General features: G+C 43.9%; 1 protein-coding gene across 1 annotated transcript in view; it reads left to right on the plus strand.

The window, feature by feature from the left end:
- Arfgef3 (ARFGEF family member 3) overlaps nucleotides 1-14,427 on the plus strand; it is a 156,647-nt gene that overhangs the window by 109,131 nt on the left and 33,089 nt on the right. Inside the window, exons 18-22 of the mRNA XM_005360974.2 lie at nucleotides 2,309-2,459; nucleotides 4,539-4,856; nucleotides 10,197-10,330; nucleotides 10,873-11,018; nucleotides 13,526-13,705. Coding sequence (XP_005361031.1) covers nucleotides 2,309-2,459; nucleotides 4,539-4,856; nucleotides 10,197-10,330; nucleotides 10,873-11,018; nucleotides 13,526-13,705 — 929 coding nt within the window. The remainder of the gene's footprint in view (nucleotides 1-2,308; nucleotides 2,460-4,538; nucleotides 4,857-10,196; nucleotides 10,331-10,872; nucleotides 11,019-13,525; nucleotides 13,706-14,427) is intronic.

Genomic DNA, 14,427 nt, shown 5'->3' on the forward strand with positions numbered 1-14,427 from the left:
CCTGTCATGCTGTGCACACACCCACATATACCACTGGAGACTGCTTTTCACTCTATATGTGATGCACAGTAGGCAATTGCCACTAGTCAGGAACCCCACTGGGCCATACACTTGAGTTTGTTTAGGGCAAGGGAACCTACCTAATGCTGATAGTGTCTCTTTCTCAACAAGAAAGTCATACTGGCTACTAGTGGAAACGTACAGTTGGTTGCTAACAAGAGTGCCAGGGGCCCACCTGGCTGAGTCATCTCCTGGGTCATCATCAGGCTGCTAGTGCACATTAGAGACCCCTCAGGTCAAAATAGGGACGGCAAACTGGCCATTGTTATGAGAAGGAAAATCAAATAGAACCCATAAGAAGGCCAGAGAAATTTCATTCAGAAAAACCTGAGCTTTGTGCACACGGGAAAGGGCCAGTGGAGCTTCTAGACACAAGGGAAAGATGTCTTCCCTAATGGCAATGAAAGACACAAGGCAGGCAGCAGGCTGAAGGAAAAATAAAAGCATGATCTAAACTATGCTGATGCTATCTGTGGATATGTAAAAGAGCTAGTCACAGAAAATGTGTATTTTTAGCAGAGACAAGCAATTCAGGTCACTGTTCCACAAACAAGTAATATTTTGACATTTAAATTTTTATTTAAAACTTTTAAATTTAAAATACTTAAATTTAAAAAAAAACCTGTTAACAAGCAAAGTAGTTCATGTAGATCTGGGGAAAGATGAAACAAAAAAAAATAATGAAAGTTTATTCAAGTATTGTGTATCTGTCAGCCACACAAAAATCTTCACATTTAGCTACCTGTGGTAGTGTACATCTGTGTGCCCCAACTCACGAATCTGAGATGTGAGGATCAAAAATTTGAGGCCAGTTTGAACTGCATAACAAGAACTTACCTCAAAAATATAAATCCCCAGGTCTGGAGAGATGGCTCAGCAGTTAAGAGTGCTGATCATAAGGACAAGAATTCTCAGATCCAAGCACCCCTATTCTTGGATCCAAGCACCCCCATTCTTAGATCCAAGCACCCCCATTTTCAGACCCGAGCACCCCCATTACCACGCACAAGACAAAGACAACTTAGGGATCCAACACCCTAACTCAGGCCTCTACACATGCACAGGTATGCATGCCTACACACACGTGTGTGCATACACTCACAGAGACACACATACAAATAAAATGAATCATTTAAAAAATTCTTATGGCTGGGGAGAGATGATTTAGCTGTTAAGAGCACTGGCTGCTTTTCCAGAGGATCCAAGTTATGTTCGCAGCACCCACCTGGTGACCCACACCCAACTGTATGACTCCAAGTTCCCCTTTGACCTCTGAGGGAACCAGCATACACATAGGCACATGTATGCCTGCAGGAAAAGCACTCATACCTATAAATATTTGTAAATGTTTAATTCTTACATAAACATCTCCTGAAACACAACACACTAACAGAGCTAAAAATGTTCTAATCATAAACACAAAGTAAAACCAGTTTCATATTGATGAGGTAAATAGTGTTTTCCTAAAAACAACCTTCTTGTAACATGAAAACAGCTGAGTACCTTGAAGATAGTTTTCTCTGCTTCTTAGTGCTGAGCTAGCACCCAGTTTATCCCACCAGATCTGGTGACTAGAGGCTATCTTTAAGGATGCACGGCCATTTGGCCTTCTCATTTAGCATAACTGACCTTCTGAGTCAGTTTTTACATCCTCCCTCAGTCATTGCCTCTCCATCATCCTTCAAGAAAGCATTTATAGCTCACAGATACAAGTGTGATCTCAGGGACAAATGGCATCATGATTTCACTTGAAAAGTCATGCTTGTGCTCCAAATGCATAGACATACTTTGGGGATGACCATCGTAAGAAAGGCGTAAATAACATTAATCAAGCTCAGAGAGACTTGCAGACTGCCGAGAATGCCTTGATGTTATGAGTCAGAGTGCACAGGGGAGGACGAGGGGCTAGAAACAGACGGTGTAGCTGGAGTTAGCACAGCACACAAAGCTCACCCACACTGCCGTGCCTTACCCAGGCCCATGAGCGTGCTGGAAGAAGCTGTACCTAGCTCAGGATCTGTCTGACCTTAGAGTCCCAGAGCAGGGGTCACCCGTGAATGGGGACGCGTCCAACCAGTAGGTTGCATGTGAACCATGGGACCTGTTGACGAGGCACTTGCAACCAGCCAAGTATATTGTCACCCTTTGCCCCTGCATGACGACACACTCTTTCATTTCCATCCTGTCTTTCTCCCTTTCTGTCTCCCTTGCTCAGACTGCTATCTTAATAAATGTCTTTCTGGCACAGTGAAACTAAGAGTGGAGCAGAAACTGGAGCAGATGGGGAAGGTGCAGGGGGTGTGGCTGCACACAGCCCACGTCCTGTGCATGGATGCCATCCTCAGCGTAGGCCTGGAGATGGGAAGCCACAACCCGGACTGCTGGCCACACGTGTTCAGGTGCATGATGGGATCCCCACCCCTGATGGCACAGACCCTGCCTTGGGAAGCCTGGGGTGGTAGAGAGAGTGTCTTAGGGTCTGGGCTCTGCCAGCAGATAATGAGCCCTTACTGTTCAGATAACATGCCAAGTGAGACACAGGACAGGCTATAAGGACCGCTGGATGTATGTTTTTGGAGAACAGAGTTGTGGAACTGCATTCAGGGAATTATGATTTATCTGTTGACACTCCTGTGGGATTCAGATATATTATATTACACCAAGGAGGAAAGCCCTGCACTCCTAAGTGGTAGATGGAAGACAACCGTGCAGTTTCAATGAATGAGTCTAAGAAGTGCTCAGGGGTCAATAATACAACTATTACGTGTTCATTAATGTCATCTCTATGTAAAAAAAAAGACCTAGTATACACACATCATTACATACAATACTCACCCTAGACATCTCATTTAACTAGACATGGAAAAATAAGAATATAATAGTACATCTGTGCAAAAGACCACTAAAAAATTTGACTCTTAAGTTTTGTGCCATTGAAGTGAAGAGGCTCCCAGTCAACAGCTGTAAAATAAAAAACAAAATGACAACTCCAGACTCCAACTCTGCAGTCCAAGATAAGAACCAGGCCTCTCCAAACACTGGCATTAGGAGAAGAACAAGTTCAGTTACACTCAGCTGTGCCTTAAGCAGGCATCAGCCAAGGCATCACACTGAAATGTCTTGCAAGCATACCCGCTGTGGGAGGAGAGCAGCTGGAGGTCAGCTTCACGTCACCAACACTAACCAAGCCACAGTGTTGGTTGAATTCCTAAGAGAAGAGCTTGTGCAGTATCCAAGCACTGTAAAGCCAACCAACTTGAGAAGAACATGAAAGGACCAGAATGAGGCAGCCCAGAATAGAAAGGGATATGACAGAGAAGTGGATGACCAGATGTTCTGCATCGGTCTTACAAGGAAACCAAAGAGGAGATTCGGGTGTTGCCCAAGCAATGTGAGTTCCACAAATCTCAGATTAGAGCACACCAGAATGGTTTATCCAGTATACCCTCAGACAACTAGATTATCAGGGATAAAGGATGTCTTAGAAATCATCTAAATCCCAAATCCTGCTAGGAGCAGGCACCCTGGAGTTGGCATTTGCATATGTCTATTCTGATGTTGCCATCGCTAGGGACTCTCCCCAGTCCCAATCCCTACTTGAACATGAGATATATGGAGTTATCAGCATCAGACACTGGTGACAGAGGTTTCTGTCCTGCCTGGTCCCACAGCCATTCAGTCCCAAATAAACACACAGAAATCTACATTAATTATAAACTGTTTGGCCTATTAGCTCAGGCTTCTTATTAACGAATTCTTATACCTTAAATTAACCCATAATTCTTGTCTGTGTTGGCCACGTGGCTTGGTACCTTATATCAGTGAGGTATTTTCATCTTCCTCTGCATCTGAATGATGACTCAAGACTGAGCTTTTCCTCTTCCCAGAATTCTCTTGTTCTGGTTGAATGCCTATACTTCCTGCATGGCTACTGGCCAATCAGCATTTATTAAACCAATACGGGTGACAAATCTTTACAGGGTACAAGACCATTGTCCTACAGCAAGACACATCATAGCTTGGTAGAGTTCTACTGTGTGGAGAGAGCCTGTCTGTCATGGGCATGCTCATTCTGGGGTCCGGTCAATAGGAAGTGCTTCTCAGCTCCTTTCAGAGCATGGAACAGGATTGGTCCTCAGGGAAACTTCTCAAATGAGAAGTCTAGTAAGCCAGTAAGCCAGAGAGCACAGAAGTGAAGAATAGGGATCTGTTGCCTTTTCCCTAGAAGAGTGATAGGTGAAAGAATCTGAGGAATCCCTCATCTATGCCAAGATTGGTGCAACTTAAAACAAGTTTTGTGTCTCTACATAGAAACACACATAGTAAAGAAATGGCAGTGCCGAATATGCCAAGAGAAAAGGGGGAAAACTAGGGTTAATTCCAGGGCTAGCTGGATTTCCTTTTCTCTCACTATGGGAAGGAGAGAGCTGGAACGTTGGGCTATGGTATTCAGTTCCTGTTTGTCTGGTTTGTTCTAGGGTATGTGAGTATGTAGGCACATTGGAGCACACCCACTTCAGCGATGGTACCTCCCAGCCCCCTCTGACCATCCGTCAGCCACAGAAGACCTCTGGGAGCTCTGGCCTCCTTGGGGACCTTGAGTGTGAGGGCTCGTATCAGGAGCAAACCCTGGAGCAGGGCCCCTCCCTGAGCACAGCCCCTGTGGTGCAGCCACGCTCCATCCAGGAGCTTGTTCGGGAGTGCAGCCGTGGCCGGACCTCAGACTTCCGGGGAGGCAGTCTGAGTGGGAACAGTGCCGCCAAGGTGGTCCTCAGCCTTTCCACCCAGGCCGACAGGTAAGCGAGGCTAGCCTACCACACGAGGATGCTGAGCTGGTGATTGCCTGGTGGCTGTGCTTATATTCATTTGTCTGGTCTCAAAATCAGCTGGGGAGAACTTGTATTCGCCAGATACTGAAAATGCTTCAGAGAGAGGTGGCAGACAACTTTGCCTGTTCTTCAGGCACCATCCACCTTTTTCTTTTCTTTCTATTTATTTGTTTATTTATTTTATTTATGAAGCAGGTTCTCTGGAACTTATCAAGCAGGCTAGGCTGGCCAACCAGCAGGCCCTCGTATCTGCTTCCTCCATTCTGGGATCACTTACAAGTATAACCCATGACACTCTGCTTTCATGTGGGTCCTAAGAGTTGAATTCAGATCCTTGGGATGGCAAAGGCAACCATTTCTTCAACTGAGCTATCTCCCAGCCCTCTTTCCATCTTCTTTTTTTTTCATTTTTTTTCCTTTTTACCTTTACAGGTTTGTTTTTATTTATTTATTAAGGATTTCTGCCTCCTCCCCGCCACCACCTCCCATTTCCCTCCCCCTCTCCCAATCAAGTCCCCCTCCCTCATCAGCTCAAAGAGCAATCAGGGTTCCCTGACCTGTGGGAAGTCCAAGGACCGCCCACCTCCATCCAGGTTTAGTAAAGTGAGCATCCAAACTGCCTAGGCTCCCCCAAAGCCAGTTACATGCAGTAGGATCAAAAACTCATTGCCATTGTTCTTGAGTTCTCAGTAGTCCTCATTGTCTGCTATGAAGGCATTGCCTTCCCCCTACCACACACCATCCTTCGAATGAACTCTAAAGCCTGAGTTTCAGGTCTGCCGCGGACTGTCTGCACTTAGGTCTCTTGTTTTACTACCATGTCTGGCAATTCACTGGGCCCTGGCTTCCTTGCTGGTAAAACGAGGTTCTTTTAAAAAATAATTCTTATGGGGTAGTTATGAGGTTGAATTAAGTAATAACTTGTGCAGCACCTAGAACATGGCTTGGGAAATAGTAAAGATTCAATGTTTTGGTGATTCTTGCTATGAAATCCCATACCGTGGGTTGTGGCCATGGCTCCATAAACAAAGTGTTGCATGTCCAAGGGTGAGAACTGGAGATCAGATCCCCCAGGGCTTACATAAAAAGCCAGGCAGGCCTGGTAGCGCCCTGGACTCCTAACACTTGGGAAGTAAGGACAGGATCCCTAAGTCAAGCTAGTTACCTAGGCTGGCAGAAATCAACAAGCCCTGGGTCCAGTAAGAGAGCCTGAAGCAGCAAATGTGTGGAATAAGAGCAATCAAGGAAGATGCCCATCGCCGGCTTCAGGCTTGAGCACATGTGCACACAGATGAACCTACACACATATGAACATGCATGCTCACATGCCTATACACACGTGCGCACAAAAGAAAATAATAAAAATTTTCACCCAGGAACCCAGAAGTATGATACTTATTGATGCCTAAGAGCCACATTAGGGTAAAGAAGAAAAACCAACTATTGCTTCAACTATTTGGCAACATGTCTTGATGTTGGAGATGTTTGTGAGCCCCAGTCACATATGACATTGCCTTATCTATCCACTCAGCATATAGTCGTTATGCCCAGGCCTCCTATAAAGGGAACAGACAGGGAGTGGTTAGGGCACCAGGGTGAGCATTCACTGGCTGGGCTCAGAGAGCCCTGGCTGCCTGTCCTGACTTTGACATTGACCTGCCTGATAGTGTCTGTAGAAACAGTTACACCGAGGCTTACTCCCCACTGGCTCATACACTGTGCACATGTTCTGATTGGTAGAATAATCCCTTGTTCCTATTTATCCAGTAAATTGGCTGTTGAAGTGTTTCTGGATCCCAGAAGTGGCACATGGGTGTCAGGGAGAGTGTAACACTCCTGGGGTCTCTTTGATAAAGAAAAAAAAAAATGGCTAAGAGACCCAGAAGCAAAATAGAATCCTAATTGGAAACACAAAATAGCAAAGAAAATACTTCATAAATATTTAACTACTGTTTCCATCCTTTTTTTGACTCATTCTTTTACTGGGCATTAAATTATAATTTCTCATAAGCATTGCAATTTGAATTGGCTACTCCTTTAGGAAATCGTGGCTTAAAAATTTAAGAGCAATCTTTATATATCTGTATATTATTTGTGTCTGTTTGTTATCATAAATTGGGACTGGTACTAATATATACCTCGCCATAGGCCAAGTCATCTCTAATCCTCGTTACAAGATATACTTACACATAGCCAGGCATGGGCACACAGCTAAAACCCACCATTATGGAAGCTGAGGCAGGAGGATCATGTATTCCAGCCTTGGAAGCATAGGGAATCTCAAAAACTACATCAACATTGTGACTGTATTGGGTAGCATCTGACGGCTTTTCTAAAGTATAAGAATATAGTCACTGCTTGAATCCCAAATCACCACTTGTGACTATGTCCCTTTCATAGGAGGGCACAGTGATATTGACTTATAAAATCAAGCAGGCAGGATATCTATTATCTTAGTATTTCTGTTAATAAGCATGTGCATTTAGTTAAGAAATTAATAGCTGAAAACATTTTAAAATGTAGCCCAATTTGGTGCTGGTAGAGAACACAGTGATTGTTGAAATTATATGAGACTAGCACACACAATGTAATAAATGTATTCTCTGAAGTCTCAGAACACTTACTAGACTACCAAACTGTGTGTGTGTTTGTGGTGTTTTGTGTGTGAAGTTTGTGTGTGCTTACGTGCTGTATATTGGTGTTTGCTCTGTGTGTATATGTGTATGTGTACTGTGTGTGTGTGTGTGTGCCTTTGTGCTGATGTTTGTTGGTATACGCGTGTGAATGTGAGCTGTGTGCTTACTTGAGCACAGTTGTGTGCACTGTGTGTTTACTGTGTGTACCATGTGTATGTGCTGGTATATGTGAGGTATGTGTGTGTGGGTATGTATTGTGTGTGTGCTGTATGTGTAATATGTATGCTATGTGCCTGTGTTGTGTGTATGCTGTGTTATTCATTAGATATTTCATGCCAATATAAGACCTCAGTTTGTAAACATAATTATCTTCAAAGTATAAAAAAAAAGATTTTGCTGCTATATTGATATAATTTCTTGGAAGAACAATCAAAGGGGGATTAATTTTAATTAAATATCTGTTAATGCTGGCTACAAAAATAAATTTTAACAAGCTATTTAAAAGTTAGAATATGTCTAATATAACTATAGTTTTAAAAGCTTATGGAATGTTTTAATTTATTTGTGCAAAACATGGTGATAAGTAGCTGGCAATCTTTGTTTTGGATAACCTCTTCACCTCAACATCCATTGTGTATGTGTGCATGTGCGCGCGCGTGCGTGCGCTTGGTCTATCTTTCTGTCTCACTTTCTGTCTGGGAGTAAACAATTTACTCAAAGGAAATTCTCTAGTCCTCTTCATGGGATGATTAAAGTGGTTCCTAAGTTTCTTAAGCTTGAGACAAGGATGAGTCTAAAGCCGGCTAAGTTTCTGAGTCCTTCTGCTTTCTCTGCTGAAGATTTTCATTTGCTGAGATTTAGCTCCCATGCTCAGAATGCATCCTCACCACTCAAAGGCTCCACTGAATAGGCCATAATAATTATATAATAGAAACTAACATTAGTTAGTGGTGAAGGTGCTGAGCACTCTCCTGGACACTCCACACAGACCAGACAACCCTTCAGGCAGCCCAACCATGAGAGCTGTTAGCTTTATTTCTTAGAGGAGGAAAAGATAGGTCAGTGGCATTAGCTAATTCGTTTTCAGTCACTCCACTTTAGAATGTTGGACCCAGCAAAGGCTTCTGACTCTGTCTCACTCCAATACTCTTACAGACAACATCACAAGTGGAATAAAAGTGCAGGCTTTTTTTAAAAAAAAAAAAAAATTTTTTTAAAAAAAAAAAAAAAAAAGAATCTCATGTCTCTTAGGCTGTTCCCAAATTTGCTGTGTAGCTGAGGATGGCCTTGAGCCTCTCTCTAGCCTTAATATCCTCAGTGGGGGTGATTATAGCCTTGGACTTGTGACACCACACTCAGTTTATGGTGTGCTGGTGATGGGACCCAGGCTTCAGGCATGCTGCATAAGCACTCTACAAAGTGAGCAGCATTCTCATCTATTAAAACTGCAGAATTCATTTGTAATCTTTGTAAATGCTTATTATGTTTTACCCTTATGTATGCCTGAGTACCGCATATACACATGGGGGACATTGGATCCCCTGGAACTATGTGCTGCAGTTGAACTTGAGTCCTCCAAAAAAAAATCAGCCAGTGCTCTGAACTGCTGAGCCAGTTCAGCCCTGAAATTACACGATCTTGTTTTGTTTTGTTTTTTCTTGTTTTTGTTTTTTGAGACAGGATTTCTGTGTGTGACAGCCCTGGCTGTCCTGGGACTCACTCTGTAGACCAGGCTGGCCTCGAACTCACAGAGATCTGCCTGCCTCTGCCTCCCGAGTGCTGGGATTAAGGTGCACCACCACCACCCAGCAAAATTACAGAATCTTAGTTAAGCATGACACTCTGATCCAGATGGCAATGGAAGACATTGTGATTTAAAAAAAAAAATCAATATTCATTACATATGAAATTATTTCAGAATGAACGTGTGGGTTTGATTTGCATTTATCTGCAGACTAATATTTTGTTTTGTTTCCTGTGAGCTTTGCAGTTATTCGTGTGAAGGAATGACTTTCCAAGGTCTTTGACCTTTCAAATTAGGTCCTTGACTTTGATGTTAAATTTCAAGCTTGCTTCATTTTTCTCAACAACTGGATTTATAAAATTTACAAAATTATAAAACATCTCTTAATGCCTCATTTCTTTTACTCTTTCTGTCTTAAAGCTTAGTATATCTTATCTTAGTCCTTTGTAAAGGCTCATGATTCAATTTCTGTTCAAGACAATGACCTTGTGCATATGGTATCCCACACCACTGACATCCCCGCAGGCTTGGAGGTAGACCGTAGATGGCCTCACTGCTCGCGGTGGTTATGGGAACCTGATGTCTGATCTTTACATCTCACCCTTCTCCCCATTGCCCTGGAATCTCTGGAAGCAATACTTTGTCATTTTTCACATTCTTGCCAAACACTGTAGGAGCGCTTACCCCCACTGGCTAGCATGGAAGCTGCAAAGATTATTTTTTTCAAGGGTGTCTTATGGTATTTGTTGCATCGAAATCCCATTGCTATTACAGACTTTGGCACATTAATAATAATTATGATCATCCATTTGCTTTCAGTGTTTATACAGAGTTTTTGTTAATTGCATCAGCCGAATTACTAAATTATTCTGCCATATTCCCTTGCTGAATTGTTCCCACATAACACGTATGTTTATTTGCACCCAGGCTCTTCGATGATGCTACAGATAAGTTGAACCTCACGGCCTTGGGAGGGTTCCTCTACCAGCTAAAGAAAGCGTCTCAGTCCCAGCTTTTCCATTCTGTGACAGACACAGTCGATTACTCTCTGGCCATGCCAGGTAATTTTCCCTGGAGAAACTGGTGGCAGCTAAGGATGAAGTAACCCCAGTCATGGATGCCAACGGCATGTGTGAAACATGACAGTAACAGTCATAATTGTTACAGTTTGAAACACCCATCCATGTGTTCTGGGCTTCATGGTAAGCACTGGATGTGGGCCCTCACATTCATTTCATAATAAAAGGAACTTTAAGAAATAGTTATATTTACCCCTTATTTTATACATGAGATCAGTGTGGAATAGAGGGAAATCCTTGGCCTATTCCAATGCAGTTACTAAAAGGGTCTAACTCCTCGGTGTTACTATTTAAGCCACTATGCCATGCCTTCTCTGTGGACACAGTGTTGAATTGGGGATAGGTTTTGGTCCTAGTGAGTGAACCACCTTTCTGATTTTGAGTGGGAAGCTCTCACCTTCCTTGATGAGCCATCTGAAACCATCTTGCTATCCAAGACCACTGCCTTGATTTCTCAGCTTCCTTGTGCCGGAGTCCTGTGAACTATTCCTGAGTCTGGGCTTTCTCATCTTGCCTTCCTGTAGGAGAAGTTAGGTCCACCCAGGATCGCAAAAGTGCTCTGCACCTCTTCCGCCTGGGGGATGCCATGCTGAGGATCGTGAGGAGCAAAGCCCGGCCCCTGCTCCACGTGATGCGCTGCTGGAGCCTTGTGGCACCACACCTGGTGGAGGTGAGCATGGAAGGTGGGAAGAACCTGTGTGTAAGTTCAGGGAAGGCTTGCTACAGAGCCAGCAGAGTGGCTGTATTCAGAGGGCCATGGGGCAATGAGACCCTTCCCATAACCTGGTCATAAACTCCATTGTTCTCTGGTTCAAGGTGTCTGAGGGCTCACCCGGAATGACAGTGCCATGCTGGTCTCACTGTGGCCCCCTTTCCTTCCAAGTATATGGCTCAACTAGTCTCCTTGCAAAGGTGGTTCTTGATTCTTATGTTCTGATCGTAAGTTGAGTCTGGAGCGAAAAGGTGGAACCCTGATGTAACATGAACTGGGCCTGCTTGTTGGAGTTTTCTGTCCCGCCCAGTACCCCACAGCCCACAAGCCCAGGGAAGCTTATATAGGGATCCTTAACTGATAGCCATGCTCCAGCTCTTGGCATTTCCAGCTGTAAAACCCACCAGAATTCACTCCCCTGCCATCAGGAACTCATGAGGGTCTCATGCTCAGAGCAGCTGAAGGCACAGGAAAACAAGCTGTTTACTCCGTTCACTCTGGCAGCCAAAGAAAGTCAAGGGGCCAGGGGTCTGCAATCCCCAACAGGGAACCATATATTCCGGTTTTCCTGACAAGGTGAATACTAACACCTTCCCGCCCCCCAGAGTAAAGCAGTTTACAGGATCAGTCTTGTGGTAGCTCTATACCAAATCATTGCAGTACATGAGAACTAGATCTGTTAGTTACTAATTCTGTCACTGTGATAAAACTCTGTGACTGAGATGGCTTATAGAGAGCAGGGTTTATTTGGACTTCAGCTCCCATAATGACAGGGAAGCAGAGCCGGGAAGTTGAGAGGTCACATCTTCAGATGTAAATGCAAAGCCCTGTAAATAACATGGAGGTCTGATGATGCTACTAAATCTCAAAGCTTTCCAATAGTGTCACTTCCTCCAGCAAGGCGGTTCCACCTCCCTAGTGTGCCAACTAGGGACCAAGTATTCACATAGATACCTGAGTCTATGGGAATCATTTCTCATTCAAACCACCCCCACTGGCTAAGTAACAAAGAACATTATAGCCCTATTTAGAATGTAACTATTTATAAACACCTTGTTGCACTTATTTAGTAAAGATAAACAATAAGATACATCACAGAATTTAATTTACTAACCTGAAGATTGGCTAGTAAAGAAAGGTAAAAAATATCAATTTAGCCAAAGCCAAAGGTCCCATCAGCTAGATACTAGGCTATCATTAGCTACATTGAAAGCCTAGGAGCTTCAAACAGCATCCTTGTATTTCATTCATTGATCCTCTCTAGCAGAAATTTGAAGCAAATTAATTCTGGTTTGGTCTAGCATGCTGGCTAGTTTTATTCCAGCTTGACCAAGCTAGCATCATTTGGGAAGAAGGAACCTCAGTTATGAAAATGTCCCCCTCGGATTGGCCCATGGACTCTCTATCCTGTGGTGCATTTTCTTGATTGATAACCAATGTGGGAGAACCTAACTCACACTGTGGGTAGTACCTCCCACAGGCTGGTGGTTCTGGGTGCTTAAAAAAAAAAAAGTCTGAGTAAACCCTAAGGAGCAAGCCAGCAAGCAGCACACCTTCACGGCCTCTGCCATCGGTTCCTGCCTCCAGGCTTCTGCCCTGCTTCAGTTCTTGTCCTGACTTCCCTTACTGATGGACTGTCACCTCAAAGTATAAGAGGAAGGAAATTCTTTCCTCCCCAAGTTGCTTTTGGTCTTGGTGTCTTAGCTTAGAAATAGAAGCCCTAATTAAGACCGCGGTCTTGGCTGATCCCAACTGTCCATTCATATATGTCCGTCGTAGTCGCTGACATAAAGACTAGCACCAACTAGTTCATGATAGTTTTACCTGTGAAGGCTGATCAGAGTTCTCTCTAGGCTGACCTCTGGCGGTCAGTCCCCACTCATCCATACAGCCTTCTTAGGATTTCCTCAGACAGAGCGCAAACTCCATATCACAGTTGGATACTTATGGGATGGTTTCGGTTGTGCCAGTAGACAAAGAAGGTCCCAGGTCAAAGTCAAGAGCTAATATGGAATGGGCCCATTAAAGACCATTAGATCCAGGCTCTGTGAACCAATTCATGTTCTCATTGCAATTGATGCACCTCACTAGGGGACAAATGACACACTTGATCGTAATATGTTAGGGGGATGACTAAGAATGAGGCATGCGCAGTTGCATAGGTTGCGGTGACCGTGCTCTGTACTGCTGAGGAAAACTGTCATGCTGCAGAAAAGGAAAATAGTAGAACCCTTCCTCTTCCAGAACCCTTAGCTTGACGTTGAAGTTGTATCCAACCAGTTGGTTAAATTTCAGATGCAATTCAGTGTATTACCATCTGTATGCTAAAATTCCTTAGAATTTTGTGTTAAACAGAATCGCTCTTTCTACCTTTACATAATGAGGTGGACTGGGGAAGCCTTTGGAAGCCACATTTTCCTCACCTGGCTTCCTGCTGGCGTTCAGCTCTTTCTTGTCTTGTGCAGGCCGCCTGCCACAAGGAGCGCCATGTGTCTCAGAAGGCTGTTTCCTTCATCCATGATATCCTGACTGAGGTTCTCACAGACTGGAGTGAGCCGCCACACTTTCATTTCAACGAAGCGCTCTTCCGGCCCTTTGAGCGGATCATGCAGTTGGAGCTGTGTGATGAAGACGTTCAAGACCAGGTCAGTGTGACATGGGCTATGGCATCCTGGGGAGGGAGAAGCAGGCACTGTGCTCTGCTTTGTGTGCTGTCTTCCCAAGCAGGTGACAAAGCGAGGTTAAACAATTTAGCCAGGATCCCCTAGCAATTGGTGAGATAGAAACACAGACTTCGAGAATCTGGCTGCATTGATCGATAGCTTATAGACCACACTATTCATCATACGCAACCTGCCTAATGGGGGACAAATGGAAGAAAGCAAACCCGGTGACCTCACAGGTGACACATTGGTAGGTCCCGAAATCAGCAGGCTCTCTCCCAAAATCAACTCAGATATTGAATAGAGCTTTTTGTTTCCTTTTAAATGCAATGACATATTGACAAGAAAATGAAACCTACTTAAATGGCACCACAGTGACAGCCAGAGAGGGGTGGACCACACAGCCCCTGGGTGGTTTTGCTGTAATGGATTGGACCATCAGATGAAGCCGGAGTTCATCATATCACATTCTCGGGGTTGTAGTAGCCAATGACAGCTATAAATCTTACTTAGGCTTCACTTAGGCCAAGCATAAATATGAAAATAAGTAACATTAGAGAAAAGAGAAGAAATGAGGCTATATAGAAGCCAAATTCGGCTTTCCCCCCACCAAATAAAGTCAGTGTTTACTAGACACGTTATGTGATAAATTGAAGGTGCAAATTATAATCCCCTCATTAAAAAATGAAGTGGCATATTATAAA

The sequence above is a fragment of the Microtus ochrogaster genome, linkage group LG4 (assembly GCF_000317375.1).
Source record: "Microtus ochrogaster isolate Prairie Vole_2 linkage group LG4, MicOch1.0, whole genome shotgun sequence".
Classification (NCBI taxonomy): domain Eukaryota; kingdom Metazoa; phylum Chordata; class Mammalia; order Rodentia; family Cricetidae; genus Microtus; species Microtus ochrogaster.